The 23661-nt window shown below is 44.1% G+C and overlaps 1 protein-coding gene across 1 annotated transcript in view; it reads left to right on the forward strand.

Annotated features, from left to right (window-relative positions):
* The window catches only part of SLC12A4 (solute carrier family 12 member 4), a 135468-nt gene extending 111807 nt beyond the window's left edge, over positions 1-23661 (forward strand). The window contains exons 19-24 of the mRNA XM_068261427.1: positions 1772-1941; positions 9947-10078; positions 13166-13273; positions 15267-15445; positions 19044-19177; positions 23164-23661. Coding sequence (XP_068117528.1) covers positions 1772-1941; positions 9947-10078; positions 13166-13273; positions 15267-15445; positions 19044-19177; positions 23164-23255 — 815 coding nt within the window. The 3' untranslated portion in view covers positions 23256-23661. The remainder of the gene's footprint in view (positions 1-1771; positions 1942-9946; positions 10079-13165; positions 13274-15266; positions 15446-19043; positions 19178-23163) is intronic.

A 23661-nucleotide genomic window follows, 5' to 3' on the forward strand; every position in this document is an offset into this window, starting at 1 on the left:
GTGATAGGGGGTGATTGATGGGTGAATAATGGGTAATTAGTGGGTGTTTAGAGGAGAGAATAGATGTAAACGCTGCGCTTGGGTGGTGATCTGATGTCGGATCTGCGGGCGATCTATTGGTGTGGGGGGGTGATCAGATTGCCCGCAAGGGGCAGGTCAGGGGCTGATTGATGGGTGGCAGTGACAGGGGGTGATTGATGGGTGATTGACAGGTGATTGACAGGTGATCAGGGGGGATAGATGCATACAGTACATGGGGGGGGGGGGGTCGGGGGGGGGGGGGGTCTGGGGAGAATCTGAGGGGTGGGGAGGTGATCAGGAGGGGGCAGGGGGGGATAAAAAAAAAATAGCGTTGACAGATAGTGACAGGGAGTGATTGATGGGTGATTAGGGGGGTGATTGGGTGCAAACAGGGGTCTGGGGGGTGGGCAGGGGGGGGTCTGATGGGTGCTGTGGGCGATCTGGGGCAGGGGGGGGGGGGAGAAATCAGTGTGCTTGGTGCGACATAGGGTGGCTGCAGCCTGCCCTGGTGGTCCCTCGGACACTGGGACCACCAGGGCAGGAGGCAGCCTGTATAATACACTTTGTAAACATTACAAAGTGTATTATACACTTTGTATGCGGCGATCGTCGGGTTAACATCCCGCCGGCGCTTCCGTATGGCCGGCGGGATGTTGCGGCGGGTGAGCGGCGCCAGGCGGAGGCGGAGGATCGCGTCACGGATGACGCGATCGCTCCGCCCATGCCCCTACAAGGACCGCCGCCATTTGTCTATACGGCGGTCCTTGCGGGGTGCACTTCCCGGCCGCCAATTGTATATACGGCGGTCGGGAAGTGGTTAAGGGGGCCTATTTATAATTTTTTTTCCTAATGGGCTGGATCTTTGCCTATATATGTGAAATATCTACCGGTAATTATGTTTGAGAGGACGGGCTGCCCAATTATGTATTTTGTGTGTAAGAAACACTTTTTATTTATTTTTTTGCGTGGTTTAACTTTGCTTAATTGAATTTCAAGAGGGAATACTAGGATCCTAGTAATGCACTTGGCATGTGCATTTATTTGTCATGTATGCTTTACTTGCATATTACCTGCATGACTAGTTTAATGAAGGTTAATCACACCAAGCATGATTCCATTATAATACAGTCTTTGTCTTTTGCACATGACCCTTCCAAGACACCTCATCTGTGGATGTTCGACCAATTTGTATGTGGCCACTAACGGTCCAATTCCTAGCGAAAAATCATTTGAGCAATCAAGTTCTGATCTGATTGGTTGTAAATAATCTCAGTTGATGGGCACAATCAATTAGGAATGATTATAAAATAGTCGTCCGATTTTCTTGTTGGTTGTGATAGGAAGCAAAGATTGGTTCATTGATGGTGTAGTGAGAGATTTTTCTTCCAATCAGAATTAACTGATCGCTCAAACGTTTTTTTTGCTAGAAATTGGACCGTTCGTGGCCACCTTTAGGGTCACTTAGAGGGGGGAAGAGGACTGTAATGACTTTAGGTATCAGTCCGTTTGTCTGCTCAGTCCTGTCCATGTTCCTAAAGGGTATATAAAAGAGACAGGTAAGATTGCTGGCAGTGCTACCTAACCCTGTCTTGACTGATCAAAATGATCAATCTTTTGGCATGTAATACATTTGACATACTGTACACTTTATATTATCTGTATGTAGATGTTCACCTGGAGTTCAGCTTCAAACTGGAAAGAAAATGTTTTTATTTTTCTAATTTTGCTGTGGTAATTGTCTCATTGGCAGACACTGTTCGGTGCACAACTGCAGCGCACTTGGCCCTTATGGTCCCGAAAAACGTGTCTTTCTACCCAAGCAATCATGAGCGTTACTTGGAAGGAAATATTGATGTGTGGTGGATTGTACACGATGGCGGGATGCTTATGCTGCTTCCCTTCCTCTTGAAACAGCATAAGGTAAGCTAAAAAGTTTTCATTTGCAAGGAAATTAAGTGCTCCCTAACTATGCAGTTTTTACTGCTGAACACAGAGCCATACCTTCCTTCCACTGGTCATAGATTAACTTTCTATAGCATGCATGTCATACTCCAGCCCCAGGGCAAAATCTGGCCCTCAGAGCCATTAAATTTGTACCTCAGGTGGTTAACCATTAGTTTGGCACTCTACACCACCAGAGAAGCAATAGTGGAGGTGAAGTCCTAGATCATCTGGGAAGCCAGATGGGGAGGGGCAGTTAAAGCACTAGATACCAGAGAACTATATAGGGGAGGGAGAAGGGCCACTAGACACCAGGTAACTGTATAGGGGAAGGAGGGGGGCTCTAGACACCAGGGAACTGTATTGGGGATGGAGTGGGGAGCTATTAGACACCAGGGAATTTTATAAGTGAGAGGCCACTAGACATTGAGGGTAGCCCATGGCTTGATCCAAGTGTTTAATTTCATCCCACTTTGTATTTGAGTCTGACACGCCTGGTCTTTCGGCAGTACCACAACCCTGCTATAGCTGCAGACCTGGCCACAAATGATTTATCTTTTATCAGCACAGGGAGTCTTGGTCAGGTGGTCTGTGCTGATGTAGAGACTGAATGGTGCTTTCTTCTAGCTCCTTCCTGACTGCTGACAGATGAACTAGACTGGGCAGCTTTCTCTGTGGTTGTCTCACTTGGAAATGGACTGTAATGCTGGGAATACACCATGTGTTTTTTCGGCAGATATATGGCTTGATGGATAATTTCTGACAGATCCAATCTGATTTCGATTTCGATCGCTTTTCTGATCGATTTACTCATTGAAGCCAATCATACTCGATTTGAAAAACGATATGAAAGTAAATCTGCCCAAAAATCTAATTGTGTATCCCCAACATAAGAGCCAGCCAGGTAGGTTTAAAATATGTATTGCATAAAGCAGAGGCATCCAATGCACCAAGCACTATGCTGCTGGTAAATGCAAATGTACTGTCCTACAGATTTAAAAAGAAAATGAAGGATGAACTACAGCATCAATGTGTTTCTTAGACTCTAACAAAAAAAAAAACTGCTTGCCTCCTTCCCTTAGCAATTGTAAACTTACTTCTACAAAGGAAGACAGACATGCCTGTGTCAAAATAACAAACGTTGCTTCAGGTATCCTGCCTGAAGAAGAATCTTAAAGTGGATCCGAGATGAACTTTTATTCATTGCATAATTGTGTTCCTTACATGTAGTTTATAGAGCATTCCTCAAGCCAAATACTTTTTTTTTGTTTTAATACTCTAATTCCCTATAAACTAATCAAGCCTCTTTCTCTAAAACACCAAGGCACTCATCCTCCTGCCCAGACTGAGCTCCCATAAGCCCTTGCTACATGGGTCTGAGATGGTTACTAGCCAGAGATTTTAGAGGCAGAGGGGAGGGGGGAGTGACTTTTTCACAGGCTGAGGGGTGGAGATTCAGTTGCAGATTACCTGTGTAATGATGACAAACAGAACATGGCCGCTCTTATTGCATCATAAACTGTTGAAGCTATATGCAGCTAGATTTACTGTGTAAACCATCTAAACTTTAGATAAGATATATAGACTAGTTACTTGTTATAGTTAGTTTTTCATCTCGGATCTACTTTAAAGAGAACCCGAGGTGTGTTTAAAGAATGTTATCTGCATACAGAGGCTGGATCTGCCTATACAGTCCAGCCTCTGTTGCTGTCCCAAACCCCCCTAAGGTCCCCCTGCACTCTGCAATCAGACATAAATCACAGCCACGCTATGCAGACTGTGTTTACATCTGTAGTGTCAGTCTCGGCTGCTCCCCCGCCAGCAGAGCTCCGGTCCCTGCCCCTGTCCCTTCCCTCCAATCAGCGGGGAGGTAAGGGATGCAGGTGGGGACTGGAGTTCTGCAGGAGGAGAGGAAAGCAGCAGACTGACACAATAGAGCTAAACACAGCCAGCTCTGACAAGCTGTCTGTCAGCAGCGTGGCTGTGATTTATGAGGGATTGCAGAGTGCAGGGGGACCTTAGGGGGGTTTGGGATAGCAACAGAGGCTGGGCTGTATAGGCAGATCCAGCCTCTGTATGCAGATAACATTCTTCAAACCCACCTCGGGTTCTCTTTAACGTTTCGAATGCTTGCAGTTGATTCAGGTGATACAGCAATCTATTTAAAAGCTAACTGAAATGTCAAAACCTATATAGAAATTATTTGATTACTTGACTTTTATATCTCTACGGGGTTTGAACATGGCATTAGAGAATGATTTATGTATGAATTCCTGATTGTAAACATACACCATTAATAACATATTAATAAAACGCCAAACAAGCACTTATATAATATGCTGTTTAATATGTGAGTTTTATCCTTACGTCCTCCAGGATGGCCCCTATTTGAGAGAACCCCGGCCCCTCCCTGCAAGAGAAACACAGGCTTAGTATCTTAATTAAATTAAGGAGGTATATAGGTCGGGTGCTCCCTTCCCCTCACCAGTTTTCACTATGTTTCCACGTTGCAGGTTACACAGGCTGCTGAGGGGCTAGGGGCCATGTGATGGAGACGTTGTGGCCACTATGTTCCGTCCCTACCCTACCGGCCATGTGACCCTGCGGGTGCTGTTGGCATGGTGTTGCCAGCGGACAGACCAGGAGGTGAGTAAACCTGGTTTTCCTACCTGGTCTGTAGGTCTCTGGGCGGCTGGGACCGGCTGGAGGCCTCCCGCGGGAGCCAGGCAGGGAGCTGTCGTCCTAGAGGGATAGCCATCCCTCCGGCTGTCCGTGGGCTAAGGCAAGTGGAGGCAGAGGCAATAGGCTTTGGTGGAGGACGAGGCCGGAAGCTTGATCGGCGTTCGGAGCTTCGCCTCTTTAGCCACGCCCCTTTTTCGTCTGAAGGCCAAGAGACGCGCTTCCGCTTCCGGGGGGGGGGGGGGTGGGTGAATGGCTTCCCCGCCGCCGTACACGATCTGCTTGTAGTAAGCACAGGATCGGGGAATCAAACGCGGCGACAGGATGGCAGCGAAGGAGGGGGCACTAGGGACTATGCCCGCAATCCGCCTCCTTAAAAAACGGCAGCGGGGCAAAAAAGGGCTCCGTCTGCCATGGATAAAGATGGCGCTTAGGGTCCCCGGAAATAGGGGGAGGAGCCGCCGGGTGCCTTATAAGGAACCCGGATCACTTGGAAGCCGGCTTTTGAAGCAGCATGGAGCTAGCTACCTCAACTGCTGCAATGGAGCCCTCAAAAAAGACGGAAGTGACTGGCCAAGTGCAGGTAGAGTAAGCGAATATAGGCTTTGTAAGCACTATGTAGGTCAGGTAGTTATACTGTTTATATTCTGTTTTTTCCACAGGCAAAGGGCTTTGGAAAAACTACATCCCTTAAACACAAAAATAAATCTAGGAGATGTAATTCCTGCAATGCTAAGTTACCTGACACTTGGTTAAAGACACTATGTCAGAAATGCTTGGATGATTCCGCAGAGCAGGAATCATCTAAAGTGGTCAAACTATTTTTAGCGTCCTTTACCGCTGAGATGCAAACTACTTTCCAGGCACTCAGATCGGTTATTTCAGAGAGGTCACAAACTCCACAGACATCTCAGTACACTAACAGATCTAATTCTGTTCAGGATCAGGAACAGTATGACTCCTCAGTGGAGGAGGTAGAAGAGGTGGAGGAGGGGCCCTCTGAGGAGGAATCAGGGGAAGGACCAGTTCTAAAAAGAGCTTCTAAGTACCTGTTCAGTGCAGAGGAGACCCCGGAGTTATTGAAAGCAATTTATGACTCCGAACAGATTCCTATGACGGTTCAGGAGACCTCAGTACAGGACGTGATCTATAAGGGGCTACAGGTCCCTGCAGGACGGGTCTTTCCCATTCATAAGGCCCTTGATTCTATTATGGATGACCAGTGGGAAACGCCTGAAAGGAGGTTAGCTATCCCAAAATCCTTTAAAAGAAGGTTCCCCTTTAATGAGGAGGAGATTCAGAGATGGGCAAAATGTCCTAGGTTAGATGCTAGCCTCTCTCAGTATTCTAAAGACGCAGACCTGTCTTTCGAGGATACAGGGGCCCTCAAGGACCCCATGGATAAAAAGGTGGAGGTTCTCTCAAAACGGGCTTGGGAAGCTATTTCCTTTTTGTGTAAACCCACTATATCGTCTGTGTGTGTATCCAGGAATTTGATAACGTGGATAGATGAGTTACAGAATCACTTGGTGTCTGGTACTCCTCATTTGGAGCTACTGGAGTCCCTCCCGGTTATTGCTAGAGCCCTAGCGTTTCTCGCTGATGCCTTGGTGGAATCACTAAGAGCGGCGGCCAAGGCTTTGGCTCTAGTAAATACAATCAGAAGAGCCACCTGGTTTAAGACTTGGGAGGGGGATATTATGTCCAAAACAAGGTTGTGTGCCATGAAGTTTCAGGGTTCCCTATTGTTCGGAAAGGACCTAGATGAGGTTCTAACCCGTTCTACAGACAAAAGAAAGAGGTTTCCGGATAAACGGAAAAAAGGACAATTAAGAAAATACTTTCGGGGGAGAGGCGCTACCATCTCTAGGGGTAAGCCCTCAGATCTCAAGAGAAATTGGTCCTACTCCCGGGGCAGAGGTAGAGGGGCATCCACTTACCAGAGGCCTCCAACCCTGGGGAATAAAGACACCAAGTGACAGTGTAAAGGTGGGGGGTCGACTACTGTACTTCAGAGATCAGTGGAGTACAGTTTCCCAGAGCCAATTTATTTTAAGCATTATAGAAAGAGGTTACAGGCTGGAATTCAGGGAAATTCCTTCCCCCCCCCCCCCCCCCCCCAAGATTGTATGTTACCAGCCTCCCAAAGGATCAGATAAAGGCAACAGCCTTAAAAGAAGCCGTGACTTCCCTCATGGATCAGGAGGTAATTTCGATCGTTCCTCCAGACCAGCGAGGGAAGGGATTCTACTCCCACGTTTTTTTAGTTCAGAAACCGTCGGGCAAATACCGGATGATCATCTATCTAAGAGAACTAAATGGTTTCCTTCGCGAGAAAAAATTCAAGATGGAAAGCATTTATTCAGTGAGAAATCTTCTATCCCCGGAGGTCTTCATGTGCACCCTGGACCTCCAGGATGCTTACCTCCATGTGCCAATTTTGTTGGAACACCAGAAGTTTCTCCGGTTCGCGTTAAAAGTAGGGAATTCGGTTTGCCATTACCAGTTCCGCGCGCTCCCTTTCGGTCTCGCAGCTTCGCCACGCATCTTCACGAAGATCATGGCGGAAGTCACGGCTTACCTTCATTTGAAAAGTATAAAAATTATCCCTTATCTAGACGATTTTCTAGTAATGGGGGAAACGGCAGAAGCGCTAGAGAAGGATCTATGCCTCTGCATTCACACCTTAAGATTTTTGGGCTGGATAATAAATTCCGAGAAATCGGATTTTGTACCTGCTCAGTCAAAAATATTTCTGGGTTACCTCTTAGATTCAATGTCACAGAAAATATTTTTACCAGAAGAAAAAGTAACAAAGGTTACCGAAAAGACTCGGAACCTTCTGGCTCTACAAAAGGTAACACTGAGACAAGTATTATCTTTGGTGGGCTCAATGACGTCCTGCATTCCCGCAGTTCAGTGGGCTCAGGCGCACTCAAGAGCTCTGCAGCAGTGGTTTTTGGCAAACTGGGACAAAAACCACAGATCCCTAAATCAGTCCAGGGTATTAGATACCAAAACAAGGGAGTCCCTAAGCTGGTGGTTAGAACCAAGAAACCTCACGCAAGGACGTCATTGGGTTCAAAAGCCAACCATACGGGTCACGACAGACGCCAGTGCATGGGGCTTGGGAGCCCATTGCCAAGGTATACAAACGCAGGGAAGTTGGGCACCGGATCAAAAGACAAAGTCCTCCAACTTCAGAGAACTTTTAGCAATCAAAGAGGCATTATCGGCATTCGAGAAGCGTCTGAAGGACCAAGAGGTATTGGTCCTCTCAGACAATATAGTTGCAGTAAGTTACATAAACAAACAGGGAGGCACGAGAATACGAAATCTTCTAGCCCTGTCACTGGAAATTTCAAACTGGGGGGAACAACACGTGAAGACCTTAGCAGCAACCTACATAAGGGGCACCCAAAACTGGCTAGCAGACAGCCTGAGCAGAAACTATACTCAGGAGTCAGAATGGGAACTATGTCCAGAGGTTTTTGAGCAGATAGTGGCAAAGTGGGGACTTCCCAGCAAGGACTTGTTTGCGTCACCACTGAACGCAAAACTCCCAAACTACTATTCCCTCACAGCTTCATCTTCGCAAGAAAGTCAGGATGCGCTAACCACGGTATGGGGCAAAGGCCTAGTATATGCTTTTCCTCCATTCAATCTACTGTCCAGGGTGGTGGGAAAAATTATGCAGGAAAAAGCTACAGTCATTCTCATCACTCCCTGGTGGCCAAAGAGGGCGTGGTTCCCACTGGTCAAGTCACTAGCAATCCAGGACCCATGGACGCTTCCCAAGAGACAGGATCTTCTCTCTCAGAAGAAGCGGTTCCATCCTCAGTTAGACAGATTAGGGCTGACAGCCTGGATCCTGAGAGGCAACTGCTAAGGAGTCAAGGTTTCTCAGAAAGAGTGATTTCTACTCTCATTTCAGAAAGAAAAGAAATAACAAGAAAGATATATCTAAAAGTATGGAAGACTTTTTGTGGGTGGAAAGAGAGAAAGGGGGTAAATCTTAGAGAAAACAGTTTACCCTTAATCTTAGATTTTTTGCAGGATGGAGTTGAAATGAACTTATCAGTAAGTACAATCAAGGTGCAAATTGCGGCACTTTCTGTCTTCTTAGACAGAAGGCTAGCCAAGAACCGATATGTGATATCCTTTATTAAATCAATATCTAAAAACAGACCGACTAAACTGCAAACCTTTCCTCCCTGGGACTTGTCGTTGGTCTTGCAACAGTTGATAAAACCACCCTTTGAGCCCCTGCAGGAGTCTTCTGACAGTGTTCTGACTCTCAAGGTAGCCTTTCTGATAGCAATCACTTCAGCCAGGAGAGTTAGCGACCTACAAGCCATATCCATGAAGGACCCTTACATGACAGTTTTGGAGGACAAGATTATATTTAGACCAGACCCGACTTACAGACCAAAAGTAGACTCTAGTTTCCATAGGAAACAAGACATAATCATCCCATCCTTCTGTAATAACCCAAGTAACGAGAAGGAAAGGGCATTGCATACATTAGATGTAAGGAGAGCCATTCTAATTTACTTGGACAGGACGAGAGAATGGAGGAAGGATAATAATTTGTTAATTATGTTTAGTGGCCAAAAAAAGGGACAGGCAGCAAGTAAAAATACAATTTCCAGATGGTTAAGACAAGCTATACACCAAGCTTATGTCATGGCGAACAAACCAGCACCTGCCCATCGTCAGCTCACTCCACAAGGTCAGTATCCACCTCGTGGGCAGAAAGGGCCGGAGCGTCGGTAGACCAGATCTGTAAAACGGCAACATGGTCTACCCCAACGACTTTCGTCAAACACTACAGAATAGACCTTCTGTCAAACCAAGATATGTCTTTTGGGAGAAAGGTCTTACAAGCGGTTATCCCACCCTAATTATGAGGTATGATTTCTCTGTGGTCTCTCAACTAGGGGCCATCCTGGAAGGACGTAAGGATAAAATACTCGTTAGACTTACCGGTAGACGGTATTTCTACGAGGCCTCCAGGATGGCCCTCATATTTCCCTCCCTGTCTCACGTGGTGTCTTGTTAAACTTACATTTTCACGGTGTGGGGCACGAGGTTATTCTCTGTAAAAACTGGTGAGGGGAAGGGAGCACCCGACCTATATACCTCCTTAATTTAATTAAGATGCTAAGCCTGTGTTTCTCTTGCAGGGAGGGGCCGGGGTTCTCTCAACTAGGGGCCATATTGGAGGCCTCGTAGAAATACCGTCTACCGGTAAGTCTAACGAGTATTTTCATCACACTGGTCCTATTTTGCTTTTTACTTGCAGGTTTGGAAAAAGTGCAAAATGAGGATATTTACTGTGGCACAAATGGATGACAACAGCATCCAAATGAAGAAAGACCTTGTGGTTTTCCTGTATCACCTGAGAATTGAAGCTGAGGTGGAAGTAGTGGAAATGGTGAGTGGCATTATAGCAACAGTTTATCAAATAACCAGATGTATAATTAGGTGGTTGTTTTATTTATTGTCCAAAATAAATTGAGTAGCATTACCAATTTGTGTATATAGAAAAATATAGATTTGCTAGTGAAGATGTTAACTCTCTGAAGATATCTGCTGAGAACAATAGAAAACCAGGGATAATTGATGATACTTAACTGCTCATACGTCCAGAAAAGCAGCGACTTATGCCGCCTGAACGTAGGAGCTTGGTCTGAGAGAAACTGCCCCGCTGCAGACTATCACGGGCATGCCTTGCTAGTAACAGTATTCATTAATAAAAAATAGTAAAGAAAAAAGTTTTTTAAAATAAAAAATAGTAATAAATGTGTTCATGTCCCCAAAGGTAATTATTGGTGCAAGGGATCATGGGGTCCCTGAACCAATCATTGTCTCCATACCCACAACGCAATGTTTATGCACGTATTTCGGGCAATGGCTATTGCCAGTGGCCAAGGTACCTAATTTTTTTCTATTCATCACTGAGCCAAATTAGTCACTGAGCGGCCTATGGAAGCGCCCAAATCATCGGCGCAACTCTGCACGGAAATTAGCCATCTCTGCCTTCACCTGTGGTCTGTTTGCTTGTAATAATTGGGTGTGTATAAAATGTAAATGCGTTTCTGGACTCCTAACAGACCCTTTCCTCTTTTATCCAATGCTTCACTGATGTTTTTTTTGGATTCTAAGTCATAAGAAAAACAAAAGAAATGTCAAAGGATCTTTGGGAAAAGGTAGTTAAACTCTATGAAACATCAAAAGGGGTATAAGAAAATATCCAAGGAATGAAAAATGTCAGTCAGCATGGTTAACCTTTCTTTTTAAGAAGTGAAAAATTATGGGTTCTGTTGAAACCAAACCATGTTAGATCAACTAAAATTTCAGCCACAACGGACAAAAAAAAAGGTTTGGGATGCAAGGAAAAACCCACAAATAACTTCAGGGGAAATACAGAACTCAATAAATGGCTTTATTTCAACTGATAAAGACTGCCATGTGTAACAAGTAGAATAGCAAACTAAGGAGCAGATGCATCAAAGGCCTATGATAAGAGGTGCACCATTACTACTGTGAAACATGATGGTGGATCACTGATGTTTTGGGGATGTGTGAGCTACAAAGGTACAGGAAATTTAGTCATAATTGATGGCAATATGAATGCAGTAAGCTATCAAAAAATACTGGAGGAAAAACTGCACTTATCAGCTAGGAAGCTGAGCTTGGGACGTACTTGGACAGTACAGCCTGACAATGATCCAAAACACTAAGCCAAGTCGACCTGCTATTGTGTACAGCAATATAAAATAACGGTTCTGGAATGGCCATCTCAGTGTCCTGAGCTCAATATCATTGAGCTACTCTGCGTAGACTTCAAACATGCAGTTCATACAAGACAGCCCAAAAATTTACGGGAACTGGAGGCTTTTTGCCAGGAAGAATGGGCAGCTTTACCATCTCAGAAAATGCAGAGCCGCATTCCCAACTACCACAAAAGACTTAAAACTGTCATTGATGTTAAAGTGGGCAATACACAGTATTTAAAGCTGAGGTATATAAACTTTTTATTGGGGTCATTTAGTTTGTGTAGTGATGGTTGCAAAATCATGTAATTCTGCCAGGGTAAATAAACTTATGAGCATAATTGTATGGAGACCCACAAATTTATTTCCTTTTCAAACAATACCAGTTGCCTGGCTGTCTTGTCGATCTTCTGCCTTCAATACTTTAAGCAATAGCCCATGAACAAGCAGATCAGGTGCTCTGCCTGTAGTCTGGATTAGCTACATGCTTGTTTCAGGTGTTATGCTGGTTAAAACAGGTCGATCCCCGCCAAGTCCCTGCTCATCCTCACTGATAGATTCCCGCTCGTCCCTGCCGGCGCTCCTTATCAGCTGCTCGATTCCCCGCTATTGTCCGCCGGCGGGGATCGATCAGGGAATCTATCCGGCAGGTCATCGGACCTGTCAGATATTGTCAATCAAGCCATCAGCGGCGCGATTGATAACAGAAAAACGCTCAGTGTATGCCCAGCATTATGGTGCTGATGCCAGAAAGAACAGCAGGATTGCCTGGCAAATGGTATTGTTTAAAAAGAAATAGGTCAGCCTCCATATTACTCTCTATATATTATCTGACGTGCCTTAACCAATTCACTACTATTTCCCCCTTAAGAACCACAGCAATTTTCACATATCACGCTCCTTCCATTCGTTCGCTAATAACTTTATAGCTACTTTTCACACCAAAATGATCTATACATTTTGATTGTATTTTTTTGTGGGACAAGCTAGGCTTTCTTTGGGTGGTACCTTTTTGGTGAGAATTATTTTACCAATTTCCTATTCTTTTTAAAGAGAACCCGAGGTGGATCTTCTGGGGGCAGATGGGACAAAGAGGTTCTCTGCTTAATGACATGGTTCTGTGTCCACCAACCGCTGCTCTCTGTCCCCCACCACTGCGATATAGCCCCCCGAGATTAGTGACAAGATTTGTCGCTAACTCAGAGGTTAACAGGTAAACCCTACAGGGTTTCCTGAGCTGCCATTGGGCAGCTCTCTCCCCCTGACCGCGCCTTCTGCCGCCTCCCTGCATGCTACGAGAGACAACACAGTCTCTCAGTGCAGTGTCGTGCAGTGTCGGCCGTTTTTGCAGCTACCTGATCCGCTCAGCCCAGCGGATCAGGTAGCCTACCTTTTTTTTTTTTTTTTTTTTTTTTTTGAGCCCACCTTGGGCTCTCTTTAAAGAGAATAAGGGAAAAAATGTGAAAGTCATTACCGCTCAGGTTTCAGCCATTATAGTTTAAAAATCAAGTGCTACTGTAGATAAAACCCACACATTTTATTTGCCCATTTGTCCTTTTTATTACAGCATTTAAATTATGTCCCTAGTGCAATGTTTGGTGACAATATTTTATTTTGAAATCAAGGTGTATTTTTTTTCCTGTTTTGTGTGTGTGTGTGTGTGTGTGTTTTTTTTTTTTTTAAATATTTAATTATTACAAGCCCGTTTATGAATACATGTTGAGCAACTGCTGATATCTTTCTAGCACAACAGCGACATTTCTGCCTATACATATGAGAGGACACTAATGATGGAACAGCGTTCTCAGATGCTAAGGCAAATGCGTCTTACCCAGACAGAAAGAGAACGTGAGGTAGGTCATAATGTCAAACTGCAATAAAATGCCAGTGTTAACTATTGTACAGTATGTTAATGTTGTTCTTGTTCAGACCTTCAAAATGGATACAGCTAAAGCAGAATGTGTAGATCTTGAACTGATTGGGTGTCATGGCTACTGCTGACTAAATTGGTGCCGTGTAGGACTTTGCTAATGACATAAATCAATTGCGCAAAGTTTAATTAAATTGAATTAAACACCATAAGATGAATGAGGTTTATTATTTTTCAAATATGCCCTCTACTCCCTGTTTATGACCGCTCATTCCAGTCCTGAGTGTAGACGTTAATTACTCACCACCGTGCATTTACGCCATTCTTGACACAGGATTAATATTATAGGTCTTGGCCAGGTCAACATTTAAAACCATATTCGTGTCACCTCAAAGAATTAGTGTTCACAAACTATGGTGGTCTACTACTTGAAGATTGGGTAGAAAGAGCTCCTGTGTGCAGAATATGAAACCAGTGTGACTTTAGTGTCAGTGTTTCTCGCAAAAGTAAATACCGACCCGTAGGATCAGCAATAGTAAAGTCTCATTTGAACAGTAGAATGCATGTAAAAGCACGGACTCTTTCCGAGACACAGGCTTGATATACTAAAGGGAAGTGTTGGCTAAGATAGGACAGGTGAATACAGATGGCCTTTCCTAGAAGAACTCATGGAGAAGCATGTGATGAGTTGTTCAGTTTATAGATTTGTAAGGCTCTGATTTGCTGAGCATGATCATGTGTTAGATTTTTAAGGTTCTGATTACAAATTTATCAGATGATTATTATTTATTAGATTTATATAGCGCCAACATATTACGCAACGCTGTACAATAAATAGGATTACAGACAATGATAACAGGGGTGACAGAACAATACAGGTAATAGACAATAGATACAACAATACAGGTAATAGCAATAAGATACACAACACAATGCAGATAGTAGTACAATGCTAGATCATACACTGGAGTGGTAGTGGTAACAATTACAAGTTCCAAATTCTGGGTAAAGTGCACACAGTCAAGTATGATACACAAGGGGAGAGGTCCCTGCCAAAGGCTTACAATCTAGAGCTGATCAAACTGACCACATGCTTCTCTTTAGCAGTAAACAATATTACACTATTGGAGTGCTTTTTTTCCCCTTCCTCTTTAAATAAAGCAGTAACAGTAGATGTCAAATCGGTAATACTTTCTGGTGGGCCTTGCACATGCAGGTTTCCCCTGTAGACCCTGTTTTCAAGGTCCTGATGCAAGTGAGCTGCCTGCAAATCAGCTTGAATGGACTCTCTAAGACCTTTTCATGTTCATCTATGACAGCATTATCCATGTGTCTCTCAAGTTCATTTGTTCTAGCTCCCAGTTCCTTTATTTTCCTAGACAAGTGAGCAGCCAGCTTACCAAAGGACTCCTTTAGCTCTCATTGCAAGATTACCTTAAACTTGTCAAGGAGTGCTTAGTCTTGAATTCCAGTGTCACTTGGGTCCCCTTCTACCATCCCTTTCTTTTGCTTGTGTGCCCTTAACCCTAGAAGAGTGGCTTTCCTCCTCCAATTCACTCTCTATGGAGTCTGGCTCTGTGCACAATCTCATACGGGCGCCATCTTGGATCCACTGGAACATCCTGGCAGGGGCAGAAAATGGCTGCATTTGTCCCTTTTGCAGCCTTTATAATCACCCATCCAGGTCACATGGGTGCCCATCAAGGAAGAGGCCCCAACGGCTGTAGTTTGTGACACTGGCATGGGCTCCGATATTCACAGATGCAGCTAGGGAGAGCATCCATTATGAGCGGCTGCAGGACACCCCCCTCCCCTCCCACCCCCATATGTTTTTTATTTAATTCATCATATGTAGAATTTAATCCCGCTTTGAAGAACCATGTCTTGAGCTTGAAAAATAGTAATTTTTTTCCAGATTGTGCATTTGTGTTTTTTGTTCGTTTTGATGGGGTTTTTAATATATATGTATCAATTAGGCCCAGACAGTGAAGGACAGACATTCTGTTATTCGTTTGGATAGCTTTTATTCTGATGAAGAAGAGGACTCTGCGATCGAGCTTGATAAAATTCACATGACTTGGTGCAAGGGTAATGCGGAACACAAGATCAAACGCAATGCATTGGAACCCTTCAGGGAACTTTTTAATATCACACCGTAAGTTAATTTAGTAAATATGAGAAAACTCATAATGAAACGTTTCTGGTGAGATAACGGACCAATCTCTAAAGTTCTTTGCTGTTCACTGCTATGTTTTTATCCTAAATGCCTTGTTCCCTTACTTTTCCGTGCAGTTGGCTCCCTCTGCTTCTTGACAGGGTTGGAGTGAACCATCTCACTTTTCCCTCTCCCCCCCCCCCCCCCCCCTTTCTAGTGTGGCTCACTTCCCTGCCTGCTACATATCGCACACAAAGCTTTCTCTTGCTGGCTGGTAATGCATGTCCATGTTTGCAGCTCAGCTGGGTCTGTCCATTTCTGCTGCACAGTGGTATCTGGCTAGTAAAATATAAACAAAAATCCATCCCCTGTTTCCATCTAGTGTTACATTTAATTTACTCCTTTGTGTGCCCCGAGTACTACTTAAGAAGTGAAGTGCCCCATCTTCACTTTCCAGCTCTAATGATGAGATCAGCACTCACAAAGGACTTCTTTATGATCAGCACTCTGAATGTAGCAGTGTGTATGAGAGTGCTGCAAAGCAAATTTATTTTTTGTTGGTAGCTGAAAGAACCAGGTTTTATGTCACCCTGATATGGCAGCTATGCATAATCGAGTTTAAAATGTAACCCCTTAGAATTAAAATAGGAAAATTAAGCCCAGGAAAAATTCTATAAACTATTGCTACTACACATATATTGTAATTATCTCTTGATTTTTTTTTCAGTTCAGGTTTGCTTTAAATTGTATTGTCCTATTCTGCTAGACTCGAGTATGTTCTATGATTCCCCTCTCATCACTCACTATATGGCTTTCCAGAAAGTGCGAGTGACTTCCATGAATAAACCACTACAGGAATTTAAAGTGCACCTGAGCTGGAATAAATATTGAAAAAAAACATGCCAGGATGGTGTAGTATAGGGTGCTTACACTTACCTGTCCATTGGTTTTATTAGTATCCCATCCGCAGTGCTGCTCCAATTGGCACTTCTTTAAAGGACAACTGTAACGAGGGATATGGAGGCTGCCATATTTATTTTCTTTTAAATAATTCCATTTGCCTGGCAGCCCTGCTAATTTATTTGGCTGCAGTGTTTGAATCACACCAGAAACAAGCATGCAGCTAATCTTGTCAGATCTGACATAGAATGTCAGAAACACCCGATCTGCTGCTTGCTTGTTCAGGGTCTATGGCTAAATGTATTAGTGGCAGATGATCAGCAGGATAGTCAGGCAACTGATATTGTTTAAAAGGAAATAAATATGGCAGGCTCCATATCCCTCTCACTGCATTTGTCCTTTAAGAATGGCACTTCTTAAGTATGGCTGCCCAGAACACTCGTGGGTGTTGTGCACAGCCAGTCAGGAGCGTGACATTCTAGGAAGTGTGAATGGACAGAACGTGCCCCGATCTGAGCAATTGGATTCAGTCAGAGCCATGAACAGAGGTCAGAGCAGCACAAGGAGAGGAGGACACCGACCAAACGGATGGACAGGTAAGTATAAGCACATGCTGTTGTGTGTGTGTGTGTGTGTGTGTGTGTGTATTTTACAGATTCATTCTTTGCTCAGGAGCACTTAACTACCTGATCACTACAGGTTGTGTTCCCCTTATGGCCTAGAGCAATTTTAACATTTCAGCATTCTTCCCATTCATTTGGGGGGAGGTAATTACTTTATTTTCTATGCATTTTAAAGGGGAAAATAAGTAACACGTGAAAAAAAAACTATTTTTTTCCATTTTCAACCACTATCATTTTAAAATTAAAATAAAAAATGCTATTTGTTCTGGTAATCACAAATTTGAAATGCTGTTTCTAGTACAATGTTGGGTGACAATATTTTATTTGGAAATAAAGGTGTATTTTTTTCACTTTGTGCTTTTGGTTTTCTCATTGTACTAGAAGTAATTACAAGCCCTTTTTTTTGCAGCAATAACAATAATATTAGCCGCACCCAGGCTATGCATATACATAGGTTAGGATTTAGTTAGTGTTAGGCCCCTCCCATGGAGGATTGACTTCTTCGCAGTGGGAGGGACGAGTACTTAACCTGCTGAGCGGTCTGGACGAGCTCAGCTCGTCCAACACCGCCAGAGGCTGCCGCTCAGGCCCTGCTGGGCCGATTTTTGTCAAATAAAAAGCAGCACACGCAGCCGGCACTTTGCCAGCCGCGTGTGCTGCCTGATCGCCGCCGCTCTGCGGCGATCCGCCGCGAGCAGCGGCGAAAGAGGGTCCCCCCAGCCGCCTGAGCCCAGCGTAGCCGGAACAAAAAGTTCCGGCCAGCGCTAAGGGCTGGATCGGAGGCGGCTGACGTCAGGACGTCGGCTGACGTCGATGACGTCACTCCGCTCGTCGCTATGGCGACGATATAAGCAAAACAAGGAAGGCCGCTCATTGCGGCCTTCCTATTTTATTCTGGGCGCCGGAGGCGATCGGAAGATCGCCTCCGGAGCGCCCTCTAGTGGGCTTTCATGCAGCCAACTTTCAGTTGGCTGCATGAAATAGTTTTTTTTTTATTTAAAAAAAACCCTCCCGCAGCCACCCTGGCGATTTAATCAGAACGCCAGGGTGGTTAATAGGTTGCATGCAAGCTGTTAATGGAAACCAACATCCTCCTCTAGTGGTAGACAGGTCATGTGTATGCTCGGTGTGTATTCGACCCTACAAGTGGGGCTTGCACTCTTTTGCAGGTAGGCACTAGTCTGTTTTTAAGTAGCGCTGCTCATTTCCTTGCTATGTACTAATGTAATTCGTTTTTAGTCAGCTGCTCCCACTTAACAGCCATCCTTTTGGTGTATATGCAGAGCTTCTGTTTGGGTTCAAGGTGCGTTTGTAGTTCCTGGAGGGGCTCAGCGCATCTCTGATGGAGGCCATTCGGAGGCGGCCTGGTGTTGCGCTGATCCACCTTTTGCGCAATAACAATAAATTGCCCTCATGGCATACATATATAAAAAGCTACAGTAAGTGAAGTCTTAAATTATAACCATTGATGAATTCTTTTAAACAAATTCCGTTACCATCTTGTGTTTTCACAAGTTTTTAAATTTGGTAACTATGGGGTCGATGGAAGGGGACAAAAGGGATTAATGGGCATTTTATTGATAGGATTTTTTGTGATGCATTATTAAATGTATCCACTAGATGTATCCTTCCAGATTAAAATGCTGAATCACAGCATTCTAAGCTAAAGGAAAGTGAAGGTTTTTTTTGTTTTTACAGACTTTGATCACAGCAGTGATCATTCATGAATCAGGCACTTTGATTTGCTTTGGGAACATATGTTCCCATTCACCAATCTGAGCTCAGCTGGAAATAAGTATCGCTCGTGCGGGTAGTGGTTAAGGTATGTTGTGTGACATAGTGCTGTGCCTCCTGTAGGAAGATGAGAAAGAGGAGAATACAGTCTGTAGTCAAATAACTGAGCTAAGCAATAACAAACGTTAATTTACCATTAATATTATGTGGGGATGGGAGTTAATAAATGGCTGTTATAACATTTGTAAACTGCTTGTGGCCGTCTGAACATTGTGTACATATTTTACTTTTTAATGTCTCTTGAGATTCACTTGCTAAGTTCCCTTTTTGTGCCATTGCAGCGATCAGTCTAACGTTCGGAGGATGCACACTGCAGTTAAGCTGAATGAGGTAATAGTAAATAAGTCCCACGATGCCAAACTAGTACTACTTAACATGCCAGGACCTCCTAAAAATCCTGACGGGGATGAAAATTGTATCCTTTAACAGAAACCTTGAAATGTCTGTGTAATTGTGTTACGTGTCAACTCCCTGTTCTCCCAGTAGTTTGGTGTTGTATTTAGTCTTTAGGGGCTAAGGGTCTGTTCACACTTGCTTTAAAAAAGTACCCATTGTTTTTTTACACTCCGCTTAAATGCAGGAAGCAGATCCTATGTTAAAAATAGGATCTGCTTCCACTTGTTAAAAAACACGGATCCGTTCTCACTAGGCTAGTTCGCCGCATCCGCGTTCCCCGATTCGATTGCCGCCGTGATACTTTCTTGTCCCGCTGCTGATCGGTCCCTTTTAAACAGCCCAATGGTCGGTAATAGCATGGGATCTCCATTGGACTGCAGAAGACCAATGGGTATCCTTAGCAACAGGCAGAAATCTCATTGGTTCATGTTAGACCAATGAAAATGCTTCCTGTTGCTAGGGAGAATTGGCCTGCTGTAGCCTATGGGGAGCTCCATGCCTCTGCTAGCCTCCGGGCTGTTTAGAAGTGACCAAGCAGTGGCACGGATGAGCGGCGATGTGGAATGGACTGGGTGCAGTCGTGGAACAAACAGGTTTAATTGTTCCATGCGGATGCAAAACTGATGGTACCATTTACATTCTGCATTCACTCTGAACTCCATCAGGGAATTTTTCTTCTTACCAGAGCTGAATAAGTGTCCCTTTATTGGATTTAGCCAAGAATAAATATGAGATATGTACACCAAAGACAGTCTGTTTTAATTACCATTTCTCCTGAGCTTTCTCATAGGACAGATTTTCAAAAAACCCAGTAAGCAAAAAAGTACTCCAAATGCATTTCCCCAATTAACTTAAGTCTAGCATTATTGTTATCTTTTTACACTTTTCACTTGCCAGCAGGGCTGGATTTGTACTCTTTATTGCCCTAGGCCACTGTCACCAACCACCCCCCTTCAGTATAGGTAGCGAGATGACCCCTTTCTTCTAGTATAGGCAGCCTGATGACCTCCCTCCAGTATAGCTAGCCAGATGACTCCTCCCCCTTTCCCTCCAGTATAGGTAGCCAGATGACCCCTCCCCTTACCTCTAGTAAATGTAGCCAGATTAATTTCCCCCCTTTCCCTCCTGTGTAGGTAGCCAGATGACTCCCTTAATCCCTCCTTTTCCCATCCTCCCACCTTTCAGTATAGGTAGCCAGCTCGCCTTCACAACGCAGCCGCCATCAGTGTCACTCATTTCTCCGCTCATCTCTCCAATGCTGCCCAAGTCCATAGCTGCCGGCAACCATGCAAACGTGCACCGAGAGCAAGGTGGCTGCTGCATAGGCAGCTAGCAGCAGAGTATCGCGGTCAGGCGCTCGCACATCTCCCTGTATTGCAGCATTTGCAAGCTTTCAATTGCTGCACCAGTTTAGCTTGCTGCTTTGGTGCCCTTCATCCTGTGGTGCCCTAGGCCATGGCCTAGCAGGCCTTGGCCTAAATCCGGCCCTGCTTGCCAGTTGCTGGAAATGCATTTTGGAAATTAGATAAGAGAACCTCTCTTGCGAGAAGATTCAGGAGAACGTTTTATTGAATACAGGCCTTGATCTCCGTTGACCTTGCCAAAAGCTACTTTCATTTCATTTTTTCAAATATAGTAGATGGTGTGTGTCACTGTGCATTTGTCTAGCATTATGGTATTGCCTTATCACCCGTCTGCCCATATCTTGCACTTTTCCCTCCTGATACTGTTGTGCTCACCATGGGCTAGATGCATTAAACTGTGGTAAGATTCCTGTGCGCAGGCAGTGCACAGTAGTTTGACCATTTACTACCTCTGGCAACATTGAGCAAGTTGCCTAGTTAGTTTGACCTGTATTACATAAGTCGTGTGAGTATTGCCAGGTTGCCAGGGAGGGGCACATTGTAGTGCACATCACCCTTGCAATGCTCACGTTACTTGGGTAACAGGGATTGCACTAATAAGGCGACTTGCTCTATGCTGCCAGTGGTAGTAACTGTAAAATTTGCTGTATGCTGCCTGCCGCAGTTTGATAAATCAGAACCCATAAACCCTATTAAGATAATAGAATAGAATTGGGTGTTTTTTGTTCTGAATCTGATTTTCCCAATCTCATTATTTCTGTGTTCTGTACTCTACTAATGGTAAATAAAAATAAGAGACTCCTGGACAATTCTGTTTTCAGTTTAAGTGCTGAGTTTCTAAGATTAGGGCCCACATGCTGGTTTTTTTCTCCTGAGTTCTCTCCTAGGAGATAATTTTCATATTCTCTTTAACCTCCCTAGCATTCAATTTCCCCAGGATTTCTGTACAAGAAGTGGTTCAATTAATTTCAAATAATTTTCAAGCATTTTTTTTTATTTTTTTTAAATATTGAATTCAATTCAGGTTACTGTATTGAATTCAAAACAAAAAATAGTTTGCCGCCAGATAATGACGCTGCGTGGCCTTGGCGTCAACAACACCCATCGCCGGGGAACATGTAATCACAGAACATGGAAGAGGACTCTGGGGAAGCTATCGGAGGTACACGACGAGGAATTAGCATTCCAAAGGGTGAGTATAGGTTAGCCAGGCATGGTTACCCCAGTATAGGTTAGCCAGGTATAGGTGCCGCAGTATAGATAGCCAGATATAGGTGCCGCAGTATAGATAGCCAGATATAGGTACCGCAGTATAGGTAGCCAGATATAGGTACCGCAGTATAGGTAGCCAGATATAGGTACCGCAGTATAGGTAGCCAGATATAGGTGCCGCAGTATAGGTAGCCAGATATAGGTGCCGCAGTATAGGTAGCCAGATATAGGTGCCGCAGTATAGGTAGCCAGATATAGGTGCCGCAGTGTAGGTTACTCAGGTATAAGTGCCGCAGTAAAGGTATAGGTGCCGCAGCATACGTAGCCAGGTATAAATGTCGCCAGTATAGTTAGCCAGCTATAGGAGCAACAGTATAGGTTAGCGAGGAATAAGTGCCCCCAGTATAGTTAGTAGCTATAGGTGCAACAGTATAGGTTAGCGAGGAATAAGTGTCCCAGTATAGTTAGCAGCTGTAGGGGCTGTAGTATAAGTTATCCAGGATTGTGTCCCTGCTATAGTTAGTAGCTATAAGTTAGCCAGGAATGTGTCCCCAGTATAGTAAGCAGCTCTAAGGGCTGCAGTGTATGTTGGCCAGGAATGTGTCCCCAGTATTTAGCAGCTATACATGTTGCAGTATAAGTTATCCAGGAATGTGTCCCCAGGCAGCTATCCTGATCGGCCCCAGGAATGTGGCCCCAGGCAGATATCACGACCCACCCATCCCACTGATCACTTCCCCTGCCTCCTGGTCCAACCCCCATCCCCGCTGATTGCATGTGGCCATTCCTATCCTCCCTCCACAGCTCACTTCCCCTGCTTCCTGATCGATCCCTCCCTCCCTCTTGATTCCCAGGCAGCGCTGTGAGTGTGAGTAGTGATCAGGGAGTTTTACTCACCAAGGCTCTCTCCAGCGATGATCGTATTTTCTTCTGTGTCCAGCCCCGGGCTACTGCTTACAGTACCGGGGACGCGGCTTGGTGAAAAAGTGAATTGCATGTAGGCCTAAGTTTTAAACCGCAAGTAAGACAGTCAAATTTAAAATCTTCTTCATTCATCTGCAAAACGAAAACCAAATAGATGTTTGAACTTAATAGCCTTATCTAGTTATCATTAGTATGTCTTCATTCAAATAGAGCTGTTTTGGTTGCTGTTTACTTTTCAGGAGACACTATGCTGGTTTTGACTTCTGCTCGACTGTATCAGCATTAGGGTTTTGTTTTTTTTTAACTCTTTTAATACAAACAAAAACTAAAAAAAAATGGAGAGGTGCTTCAGATAAGTGATTACTAGGACTAGTACACTATGTACCCAGGTTTATCGCATCATGTCACATGTCTGTTGAGGTGAGATGATCATTTGAGGAACAAATCATAATAATTGTGTAACTTGTATGATGATTTTCTATGTTCTCCTTAACTACATTTGAAGACATGGAATTTCTTGAAGTCTTGACTGAAGGCTTGGAAAGGGTTTTGCTGGTCAGGGGTGGCGGAAGGGAGGTGATTACCATCTATTCTTGATGAAGGACTTGATAACACTACATACTCATGAACCAGCAATAATCAGAGAATCCTTTTGGCTTCTTTCAATGGCTGACCACCATTTAATATCGTTCTTCAAAATGTGTTTACACCCAAACTACACACCACCGCAAACAGGACTGTTCACTGTCTACAAGGCAAATAAAGTTGTGGTAAAGAACATGGAATTCTAGAATAACATCACTCTTGATCATCATTTTACTTGCCAACATGTTCTCTTCAATGCCAATATTTACCTTTCACTGCCAAGCTGCCAGAAGTTACGTGATCATATTCTAAGACTTTTCCATAGGTTTTGCTTTTAAATTAATATTTTATAGCTTTATAATGTTTTGTAATAGGATTGTTTAAAAAAGAAAAGGAAAAAAAAAAAAAAAAGTCTTAA

This window comes from Hyperolius riggenbachi, chromosome 11 (assembly GCF_040937935.1).
Source record: "Hyperolius riggenbachi isolate aHypRig1 chromosome 11, aHypRig1.pri, whole genome shotgun sequence".
Lineage (NCBI taxonomy): Eukaryota > Metazoa > Chordata > Amphibia > Anura > Hyperoliidae > Hyperolius > Hyperolius riggenbachi.